General features: G+C 56.5%; 1 protein-coding gene across 1 annotated transcript; it reads right to left on the minus strand.

Moving 5' to 3' along the window:
* Nucleotides 1-5,967: 5,967 nt before the first annotated feature.
* On the minus strand, nt 5,968-11,044 carry EN1 (engrailed homeobox 1). Its single transcript, XM_022590690.3, has 2 exons — nt 10,096-11,044; nt 5,968-6,967 (listed from the first exon to the last, which is right to left on the minus strand). The coding sequence occupies exons 1-2, from the start codon at nt 11,000-11,002 to the stop codon at nt 6,651-6,653; spliced, it is 1,224 nt and encodes a 407-aa protein (XP_022446398.2). The 5' UTR covers nt 11,003-11,044; the 3' UTR covers nt 5,968-6,650.
* Between the last annotated feature and the right edge of the window lie 415 nt (nt 11,045-11,459).

An 11,459-nucleotide genomic window follows, 5' to 3' on the forward strand; every position in this document is an offset into this window, starting at 1 on the left:
GCTCGAGGGAGGAGGGGAGGGTGAGGGTGAGGGCTGCGGACTAGTCCTACTTAAGATTGCAGAAGAGAGAGAATAGTCCTTAACCCAAATCCATGCCTCTCCCTACCTTGTGCTGAAGTTTCCTTACTGCGGAAACTTGATAGTGCGCCGTGGGAATCGTCCTGGAATTTTATGACATATAATTACAATGTAAGGTTTAATGTGGTTTGGCGTGATCTTGGACCTCATTTTTCTTATCTGTAAAATGGGGATGATACTAGCCGCCTCAAAGAAGGGTGTGAGGTGGAATAAAGTACATTGTGTCAAATGGCTACTAGCAATGTGCGACGTTGGCTCTCAGTAAACAGCGATTATGTTATTATTATTTTTAAATTTCTGGCAGTGTCATCTTCTGAATTGCCTCTGCCCTACCAAATGGACAAGTCCTGCACGTGGAAGTGGCGGGGGGAGGGGGGTGTCGGGCAGGGAGGGACCTGCTGAGGTGGCTGCTGGCACTTGATTTAGTTTTCTTCAGTATCTACATTTTATTCAGCTCGGATGATATTGGGACTCTTAATGGCCGCCTCACTCCGGCCCCATGCAGACGCGCAGCAGCAGCAGAGCTTTATCGGTCAAGTTCCCCACTGCGGTGGCTTCATCGGATGGCACAACTGTGGACCTTTCTGCCAGAATCGGTTGACCTCTGTCAGGGCCCTAGACCGCTCTCGCAGTGGTCATTGCCGAATTTTAAATACCACTGGGTCCCTCTCTTCTTTGGATTCCTTCCATCTTACCCACAGGGGTCTCCCTCCCCTCTGCGCTGTAATTGCTGTTCCTGGGGTGCCAGCAGTCCAGGTCTTCCGGCCACCACCGGGAGGCTGAGCACAGGCGGGATGGCGCTTCCCACCACCCCTGTGCTTGCGTGGCAGTGGGGCCTGGGAGGAATCTTCTGGTGGCTGCTAATCCCTAAAAGGTTGCTGGCGTTTATACCCCATCCCCTGGCAGAGTTGAGGAGGGGGGAGGCTTGTGCTCACTGCTTCCCCCCTGCACAGCGCTCCTCCCCTCACCCCATTCCCCTGTAGCCAAAACCTGAGTCTGGAGCGGTGGATCCGAATCCTCTCTTCAGAATAAGATGTGTGCGTCTGAGCACCCACAGTGAATCTCTGCTTTTCTGCAGACCCAGAGTCTTCTATTATTGCAACCTGAAATCTTCCCAAATGTCCTCACAGCAACCCACGTCATATCTATGGATGGGGAGAATTCCAGACCGGAGGGACCCACTCCACTTCCAGAGTGGGTATCTCTGGGAGAGGCTGCATTTAGAAGCAAGCTCAAGGAGAAAATTGTAATGGCCCAGGACTTACCCAGATCTCTGAGAAATCAGTTTCGGAAGTCTGCCCCCTCCTTCCCTGGGCCTGCTCCACCCCCAGGAGGTACACCTGGGAAGGTGCAGGGTAGGCGGGAGAGAGGGAGGGATGGAGACAGGTGTAGCAGCGTATGTGTGTCTGAGCCCAGAGTCAGCCAGCCACAGCTATCTCTGGGGAGAGGAAAGGGCTGCTTTGACCCCAGTCTTTCCACCCTCATACAATCAATCCACCCACTTCAGCCCCAGCTCTCCCTGGTGGCCTCCACGGAAAGGAGGGGGCAGGCAGGTATGTCCCCAGCCCTGGAAACAATGTCCCTGCACTGGCTAGGAGCAAAGCCCACCAGCTGGGGCATGCAGGTGTATATTGGACACCAGCAGGTGTATTCCTAGACCATGTATAAATATGTGCCCAAAACTTCTACCCGGGCAATGGCCATGTGCTTGCTAGGAACCCACCTCTGTACATCAGCTCTAGGTATCAGCCCATGGATACTTGTTTGTATATGTGTACATACTTTACATATGTGTACGTGTATACACACGAGTGAGTGCATTTCTGTGCACCTGGATCGGCAGAAGTGTGTGCACGTATTCTGTGTGGCTGCGGGTGCATTGGTACCACCGCTCAGTGACACACTGAGGCTCTTACTGGACTCAGAGGAGATGTCAGGATTTTGCCTCTCACTTCCTGTAGAAGGCACTTTCACACCCTGAAAGGCACTTTCCCTCCCAGATCCCACACTTCCACTCCCTTCCATCGGCCCCCAACCCCACCCCCCCATCCCCCTGCCCCAACCCTAGTTAAATGAGACCTTTTATTCAAGAATCCCTGCAGGACCCCTCCAACAATGAGACTGCATTAGGTGACTGGCCTAAGTCATTTGGGGAGGAGTAAAGGGCTGGTAGAGTCCCCAACCCTGCCCCTTTCCACAGGTTTCCACAACCCTTTCACCTGGGTTCAAAGCCAGAGACAGCAGAAGTCCCAGGCGGGGGGTGATGAGGGATGAAGCAGTACTTTGCCACCTCCCCCCAGATGGAGTGAACAGGATTTCCAATGTAACCCATGGTGACATCCAGATTAAACGGGCCCCAGGCTGTGAGGCAAAGCTAGGAGAGGGCTGCTTCAGGGGGTGCTTATATTGCCAGAGGAATGGCTTTCAAGAAGAGGAAAAGCAGTTCCTCCTTTGGAGGAAGTGATGGCCCCCCCAGAGAAGCCACGGCAGACACCTTCACCGGGCAAGGAGTCTGGGGAGGGCCTCCCTGACCCTGGCCTTGGCCTCGGCCTCTTGGAGTCAGCCAGGTTCACCCCTACCCCTGCAGTTAGGCCCTTTTACTGAGGGCATTGGGGCACAGTGGCCTCCCTGGTGATATCATCTCTGGAAGCCCTGTCACAGGTGACAGGGCTGTGACGGCCAGGTAGGGGGTAAGCTAGCAGGCGACTCTTTCTCTGTAACCTGGGCTGCCTGGCCCAGAGGGCCAGAGACCTGGGCATATATACACGCACCCACAAACACCAAACGATCATTATCGGCACCCATACACTCAAAACACACACTTCCACATCCCAAGCGCAATACCACCCCTATGTGAACGGCCACACACAATACGACACACAGACACACAAGCTAACACAGTCCTACGACACAGCCCCACACACCCAAACACCCCTTCTTTAGTCCATCCCCATCCACTCGTCCTCTTCTTGACCCTACCAAAGGAAAGGGAGTTTCCAGGAAGAAAACAGAGACCTTTGCCCTCAGAAAGAGCCAGGGATCAATACTGTTTAGACTTGGCTAGTGTGTATTTCCTCCTGGGCTGAGGAAGATTTAAGTTTATGGTTCAATCCAATCTTAAAAAAAAAAAAAAAGGTAGAAAATGAGGAAGTTGGGATAGCACACTGCAGTATTTATTTTGATGCAGCCCCAGACTTTAATACACTGGCAGCTGGCTAAGCCAGCCCCATAAATCAGAGAAATCAATGCCTGTTTATGTTTATTATTACTTTCTTTTTTTAGCAGGGGTGCACGAAAAGAGATACGACCAGAGTCCTCCTTCCCTCGTCTCTGCCCCAATAAGGAGGATTTTCCAGTGGGGAAGGGGAAGAGTGAGAGAAGATAGGAAAGTCATTCTGGACGATGACCTCAGGGCCTTGGTCAGATTCCTGAAAAAAGGCAGTTGTAATGAGTAGATGTGACAAAGAGGGAGACACAGGGGCACAGAGGAGGCATGGACCAAATGTTTAAGTTCTCAGAGCTTCAGTTTCCTCCTCTGAAAAATGAAGAAAACTCTATTTACCCATAGAGATTGGAAGATAAAAGGAGATAATGGGCCAGAAATCAAATTACATAGTAATGACACATCTATACACTTTACTAATATAATTGTGGGGAGAGGTGACCACCTCCTCCCTCTTCCCCAGGGTGAAGAGGGAGAACTCTTGGCTTTGATCTCTTGCTAGAGATAAAGTGGAGCCTCAAGGAACAGGACACTTCTTGGAGTTGCTGCTCAAGTTGTCCCCTGCCCCAGGCTCTGGATCTAGTGATCTTGAGGGGCGTAGGTACCCTAAGGGGCCACATTGAGGAAGGGAGAAGGAAGGGCAGCCCAGTTTCCAGGCATTCAGAGCAGTAAGCTTCTCTGTAGAACTGGGCACCCCCAACATCGTATCTGGATGTGGCCGGGAAACGTCTTGATATTCTGAGCTGTCTGGATTCGGGAAGGGGTACCCTGGGCCTCAGGTCTCAGACCCCCTAACCCAAAGCCCTGGAGAGCTTGGAGATTCCAGGCTCCTCCCCTGCATCCACCTCCCCGAGAAAAGCAAAGGATGTACTTCCAGCCACTAGAACACAACTCACCTGGGCCATCCCCAGGGAAGAGCCCACCTTACTGCTTCTAACTCTTCACTCAAGGATTGGGTGAGCACCTATTATGTGCAGAGGTTACTCCATCCACCCCAGAAAGGTGCGAAAGGAATAGAAGAAAGAGATTTACTGCAGTAAAGTTGGGAACCCATGGCAATGTCAAATATGCTCTCCAACTCCAGGTCCCTGAGCCCCAACCCCCCAAGGCCTTGACCAGGGACTTCAACGGTCCTTTGGCTTCCTAGATCTGGTACCTAGCACTGTCACTTCCCCCAGACATAGGCCCAAATCAGGGGGAATTTTTCAAGAAAAACGGCAGACTGACTGGTCATTCCCACTTCTCACAAAATCAATCCAACAAACAGGAAAGAAACCCAAGGGAAGAGCACAGAAGCAGAGTTCCCATGTGTGCACAAACACACCTGCAAACACAAATAAGCACATGCACACACACTGTGGACTCACAAACATCCAAGTGTGCATCTAATTACAGAGACATGAACACCTAGTTGCATAATGCTCACACATGCAGGAATACACAAAACCCTGTGGGGTACTCAGATGCACCAATATCTATCTACACATGATCACATATACACATGAGGTTTTCAGGACACCTACGTATCTGGCCACACGAGCACAGGTACATACATACATACTACAGAAGACAGGGGAAAACGGAGAGAACAGAATTTACCATTCAAAAAAAATCCTGGAGCAAAGGGAGATAAGAAGGGACCTCCTCTTCCTCCCCCTAGTGCCTGAATGGCGGGGTCCAGTGGCTACCCAAGAAGGCTAGGCACCAGGGTCTGGGGCAAGTGTCCAGACATTTCCCTCTATGAAGTCCGGAGGTCCTGGGGGTCCGGGGGGCGTGTGTCTGCGCCCCTCTCGGTCAGAAAGCAAGCCAGGCTTTGTTGGGATTGTGAAAGGGACCCTGCTTAGGCTTTGGGTTAGGGGCGAGTCAGGCCTGTGCCCACGTCGGAGGTCGCGGCGCAGAGCGATCCGGCAGCTGACCGAGGGGCTGCCGCTCTGCATAGCTTCCCAGCATCCGGGCCTCCTCTCCCGGTTTTACGGAGCCAGGAGCTCCGAGCCCCGCGAGGCTCGTGTGCCGCCCTCGACCAGCCGTTTCGTCAACGAAATCACTTCTCCAAACGAAGAGCGGGAAGTCCAGGCAGCCCCGAGGCGCCCCTCGCTCAGGAGGGGAGGCAGCCCCTCACCGCTGCCCCGCCCTGGGAAGGCCTTCTGCTTCTAGAGGAGAAAACCTCCAGCAAAACTCGCATCAGAAAAAAAGAGACAGAGAAAGAAAAGAAGTAAGCTGGAGCGAGGAGCAGGTTGAACCAGAGCAGGCTGCAGCCGGGCTGCTCCTGGCTCTGCGCGGGAAGCAGCCCCAAGAGCCCGGCAGTGTGTCCGAAGTCAGGACTGGGGGGTTCCGGCCTTTGGGCTCCTTTCAAGGCAATTGGAGACCAAGAGTGTCCCTCCAGACCCTCCAAACCCGGGCCATCCCCGGGTCTGGGCCGCCCCAATCACCGCGCCCCCCTGGCACCCCGTATTCATTGTGTGGTGATGGATCTTAAGGCTCGGCCGAGCCGCCGCGGCTCCCAGCCCGGTGAGCGCGCGCTGTGCGCCGGGCCGCCGTGTGCCTGCGCCCTCGCCCTTCCGCAGCCCGCAAAGAGGAGGGCCGCCAGCCGCTCGTGAGCACAGTGTACACTTTATTTCAGACTACAGGTTTCTGAACATAATAAAATCTTTGGCTTGTAGCGGCGGTTCAGTCTCGCAGTCTGTGGGGTCGTATTTCTCAACAAGTCTCCGGAAAACGAAAGGGGTGGGGGGCAGGACAGACAGACCGACAGAGGGGGCCGGGAGAAGGGCAGACACGCGAGGAAGCACACTCTCACGCACACAAAGAAAAGTCCCAGAGAAACGAGGGCCAGCGATGCGGGGCGGGAGGCACCGGAGAAGCAGTAACATTCAAAAGAAAACGAAACTGGGCCGGGGGCAGCGAGGCGGAGGCGGGGGATAAAATAATTATAATAATTATAATAATTATAACAATAATAATAAAGGAGATTAATAAAAAGTCCAGCAAATAGAGATCGCTACACATAATTCTTTTCCTTACCTGAAATTAAATATATACAAGGTCGTAAGCGGTTTGGCTAGATAGAGCTTTAAGGAGTTCGCAGTTTCGTCCCTTATACTGTGAAGAGAGAACTGATCTGATTTTTCGATAGCACCTGTCCGAGTCTTTCTCCCTTTGAAAAAATGTCTCGTTCCAACGCGACTCTCCGTCCTGGGGACCCCTTTCTCTCTCTTTTCCCTGTTGTTCCCTTCCTCCTCCTTTGCGCTGATTATTTCTCCCCGGGCGTGGGGTCGGCAAGGCGGCGGTGGCGGTACCAGGAGGGGGCGCGGGCGCGGCGGCCGGACCGCGCGGCCCCTGCCGGCGGCGGCTACTCGCTCTCGTCTTTGTCCTGGACCGTAGTGGTTGAGTGGTTGTATAGTCCCTGCGCCATGAGGTGCAGCGCCAGGCCGTTCTTGATGCCCGTGGCCTTCTTGATCTTGGCGCGCTTGTTCTGGAACCAGATCTTGATCTGGGACTCGTTGAGGCTGAGCTCCTGGGCCAGGGTCTGCCGCCGCTGCTCGGTGATGTAGCGGTTCGCCTGGAACTCCGCCTTGAGTCTCTGCAGCTGCTCGGCCGTGAACGCCGTCCGCGGCCGCTTGTCCTCCTTCTCGTTCTTCTTCTTCTTTAGCTTTCTGGTGCGCGGACCTGCAGCGGCAGAGAGGGACGGGTGGGAGGTGGGGACGGAGGGCAGAGGGGAGGGGGAAGAGGGCAGAGGAAGCCGTGAGAATTGCGGAGCCGAGCGGGGATCGCGCCCCGCGCTTCCTGGGCGCTAGCCGAGGCCCCGCTGCCGCCGCCCCCCACCTATCACCCTCGCCCGCTAGCCCCTAGATCAATCGGCTGGCTACTGGGGTCGCTGGGTTCCCCTCTGGGATGCCCGAGGGTCACGGAGGCAAGTTGGCCGAAGTTGTGTGTGCACCCACACCCCAGTTCAGCACAGGAGAGCCGTGTGATAGGCTTAAATCACAGAGTCCAAGATGGAGAGATATTTGGAGCTCCATCCGGCCCAACCCAGAGCTGGAGATCGGGGGGACTGCTGTCTTCACAGTCCAGGAATAAAAAGAGGCTCAACACTGTAGTAGTAAAGACACTAGGACGGGATTGCCCTGGGGAAATCGCCAACCTGAAAGCCAATCGTCTCCCCCTCCTCAAGAAGCGCACCTACACCCACACACCTACAACAAGACCCCATCTGCTTGTAGCTATTGACTCCAGAAAACAAGGGGATAAGGAGGGCGCTGTGAGAGACCTGTCTAGCTCCAAAGTATTCAGCATCTACTCTCTCGACCTGTTCTTCTGTCCCTGTGGCCTAAAACGAAGCCCTTTTATAGGGTCCCAGGAAGACTCTGACCACCCGTTTCCCTGAAAAGGGAGAAAAGGCCTTCACCCGGTTGTATGCCTTACCCACGTGCCCTGGCCCCTGAGTTCTCTGTTTTGTCCCTTGGATGGTGCCAGTAAGAAAGAGGGGGCCCTCCCCATTCCTGCACCCAGCAGCACAGGCACGGCTCCCTCACCTCTCTTTTGGACACAGAAGCTGCAATTTCAGGATTGAAGGCTGAATAACAAAAGCAAGCCAGAGCTGCTTTCCCTGCCCACCTATTTGCAAGGTTATTTATCCACGAGCAAAACAGGGGCAGAGGGACACAGAGAGTGGGGCAATCCCGACAAAAATCTGTGCTTTGCCTCTAAGATGGGTATAGGAAGAGGCCACAGGAAACCTTCCTAGGAAAGTGAAGTGTCCCTCAGAACCTAGTCTGCGAAGAGGGCTGCTATGGAGCCCAGCCCTGAAGAGAAAAGGGAAAAGACAGGAGGCTGACTCTAAAGCCTGCACCTCTGCCCATCAGCCTGCACACCCAAGTCTCCTGGAGTTTCCTTGCTGGGCCCTGTCATGGTTATGGGAGCTTCCTGAGTCAAGTGAAGTCCCTGTCAGGGCTGTTAACCTATAAAACTGTCTGGAAGAAGCATCTTCCCCGGCATCTCCAAACCTAGCAACAGAGGGGCAAACTGGGCAGCTGGCTTCTGGGGCAGACCAGCGCTGGGGTCACCAGCTGTCCTGCGACAAAAGAGTCCAGGCCTGGCCGCCCCGCAAGTCCGGGCTGGGGTTCGTCTCCCTGAACTGCTCATGCAGGAGAAGGAGCCAGCACCCCTGCCTCCCCAGGCTCGTAAGAAGAAAGCAGCCAAGAACAAAGACAAGGCCCACTCCTGAGCCCGGTGCAGAAAGCACTGGGAGGCGGGGTGGGACGGGAGGAAGGCCTTGGTTTAGTGTAGTCATTAGCCTAGCGAGCAGAGATGGCCCAGGAAATGTGTACATCCTCAGAAAGACCCTGCTTGCGCGTTGTGCGTCCCGGACGTGGTTAGAGTGTTGTTGTTGTTGGTGTGTGTGTGTGTGTGTGTGTGTGTGTGTGCGCGCGCGCGCGCGCGCGCACAGAGGGAGGAACACTTGTAATAAAATCGTAGCCTCCTGGCCAGCCCAAGCCTCACGGCCTGACAGCTCAATCACTCTATCCATCAGGCGAGTCAATCAAAGCAGCTTTTCGGAGGTTCAGGGAGCCCGTGTCAATAACGGGGCTCGAGATGGCGGGGGCTGATAGCGCGCATCGATCCGCGCCCAGCCGGCAGCGGTGCGGAGGCGGAGACCAGCCAGAGTACAGCGGCGCACCGCTACGCCGTACTCTGCCTCCTGCCAGACCCAGGTGGCCGGAACCGCAATCGGAGGCCAAGAACCCCTGCCGCCCTCCTCGTGGCTCCCACCGGTCTCCCGGGAGCTGCAGTCCGGGGAGGCGGGCAGGCCGCAGCCTCCTCTCCCGGGGCCTAGCGGCTGTCCCACAGTAGGTCTCAGATTGGGGTTCTCGAAGCGCAAGGAGTATGTGGGTAAAGGGCCGAAGGAAAATCGAGAAAAACGGGCCTATGGCTGACAGAAATCTGCTATCTGGCAGACGTGCGAAAGGAAGGAGTGAAAGAAGGAAGGGGCAGGGCCGGGAGGATGTGCGAGGCGTGCTTCGGAGAATGTGGGGCGGAGGGGTCTCTCATGCCCTCGGCCCAGCTTTCTGACCTGAGCCTGACCTGTCTTCTCTCCCACTGTCTGTCTGTCAGCTCTAGAAAACCAGGGGCCAGGGGCTCTCGGCACCCACCGTTTCAGCAACTGCCCTTCCCTGAATTCCACCCACCCGGGTCAGACTCTCTTGGCTACCCGGCCTGGGGAAGAGGGACTGCGATCTGACGCATTTCTCTCTCTTCCTGTGTCTCCTTAAATCTATCTCTATGCAAGTGAGCTCTCCGCAGAAAATATCGATATGGTGTTTGTGTCTGTAAGAACACGAAGTGAAGATTATTACTCTAATGACAGCTTTGTTCGATTTCGGCCTCCGCAGGACGAGGCTGGCGGGATTTCAGACCCAGATTTCTAGGCCCACCTTCTCGCTGATTCTAAAAACCCCTTTCCCTGGACGGAAAAGCAATGATTGCTTGTGTCCTTCCTAAGAATAATAAAGGTAAAACACAAAGAAGGCCGGAAGGGCTCGGAGTTCAACACCGAAGGATCGAGCTTCCCGTGCCCTGAGCTGTAGCCTCCCGGGAGGTGGCCGCAGAATCCAGGAGCGCAAAACTGGGTGCAATGCTCGACTGTGACTGGGACCGAGGTCAAGGAGGAGGAAGCAGGCGTGAGAGAAGAGAACGCCCGAGATCCGGCATGCTCTCCCCAACCCGGAGGCTAAGAGTTCTAGGGGCGGCGTCCGCGGAGCCGAAAGGCACGGCGCAGCCTGGGGCTGGGTACTCACCGGAGGACGGACGATCCGAGTAGCGCGTGCAGTAGACCCAGGCGGGCCACACGAGGGGCTGCTGCGAGTCAGTTTTGACTACGGGCCCGCCGTTGGCTGAGCCCATTAGCAGGATGGCCGGGTTGCTGTGCTCCGGGTACTTAGCACCCTGCGCTCCCGGGCTCCCCACGCCGCCTCCACTGCCACCGCCGCTGTCCGAAGGTTTGGCCGCTGCTGCTGCTGCTGCTGCTGCCGCTGCCACGGCCGCCGCCGCCGCCGCCGCCGCCGCCGCCGCCGCCGCCGGGTTCCCAGCTTTGGACGCACCCGCTCCGCCGGCGGTGGCTGGCGGGGAACCGTCGGGTGGGCCACAGTTCGCGTCCGGGGCGCACAGGAGTGAGGCGGCGCCTGGCGCCCTCGTGCCCAGCGGGTGGACAGGGTCTCTACCTGCGCCGGTCTGGCCTCTGTCACGCTCGACCCGACCTCCTCCTGCGCCTCCTCCGGCCGCCGCCGCCGCCGCCACCAGGAGCTGCGGCGGCGGCTGCTCCTTTTTGCAGCCGAAGTCCGGCCTCAGGATGTTGTCGATGAAAAAGTTGGTGGTGCGGTGCAGCTGGGCCGCGGGCTGCGGCTGGTGAGCAGGCGCCGCGAGATGCTGCTGCTGCGGCGGCGGCGGCGGCGGCGGCGGGGGCGGGGGGTGCGGGGGGAGATGCGGGTGGTGGGCCAGGGGCGGCAGGCAGGGCGCCGCGGGCGGCGAGGGGGGCGCGGGCTGCGGAGACACCGGCACGCTGTCTCCATCGCTGCCGCTGCTGCCGCTGGCGCCGGGGCTGAGGCTCAGGCTGAGGCTGCCGGGGGCCGCCGCCGCCGCCACTGCCGCCGCCGCGCCGAGGCCCGAGTCGCGCTGACTTTTAGGTTCCGGCTGCTGTTCTTCCATGCTCGGCCGCCCCGCCGCCTCGGCCGCCGCGCCGGCCCCCGCCCCCCCCGCCTCGCTCCCCACCCCACTTTGCCAGCGGCCCGTGGGGGTGCGCGGAGGAAGGAGGCCGGCGAAGCCCCAGCGAAGGCACGGGGCGGGTGCAGAAAGAAAAGCCCAGGCGCCTGGCCTGGATCGCTCGCTCTTATCGAGCAGATCTCGCTGTCTCTCCCTCTAATTTGTAGACATCCAGATATGGAGACACTTGGCTATTTCTTTTTTCTTTCTGCAACCAGATTCAATGATTTGTTTTAAATGGGGAGTAAGCTACGGCCAAAAAGAGAGGAAAAAAATTAAAAAAAGGAAAGGAAAAAGAAAGCAATAAAAAAGAAAAAAATCTCCAAGATTTTTTTTTCTTAAAGATAAAAAATAGTCTTTAAAGTCTAGCCATCTTCCTAGGCAGTACTGAGGGGTTTGACTT

The sequence above is a fragment of the Delphinapterus leucas genome, chromosome 8 (assembly GCF_059928025.1).
Source record: "Delphinapterus leucas isolate spDelLeu-1000000601 "Yukka" chromosome 8, BTC_Dleu_Yukka2, whole genome shotgun sequence".
In the NCBI taxonomy this organism is placed as follows: domain Eukaryota; kingdom Metazoa; phylum Chordata; class Mammalia; order Artiodactyla; family Monodontidae; genus Delphinapterus; species Delphinapterus leucas.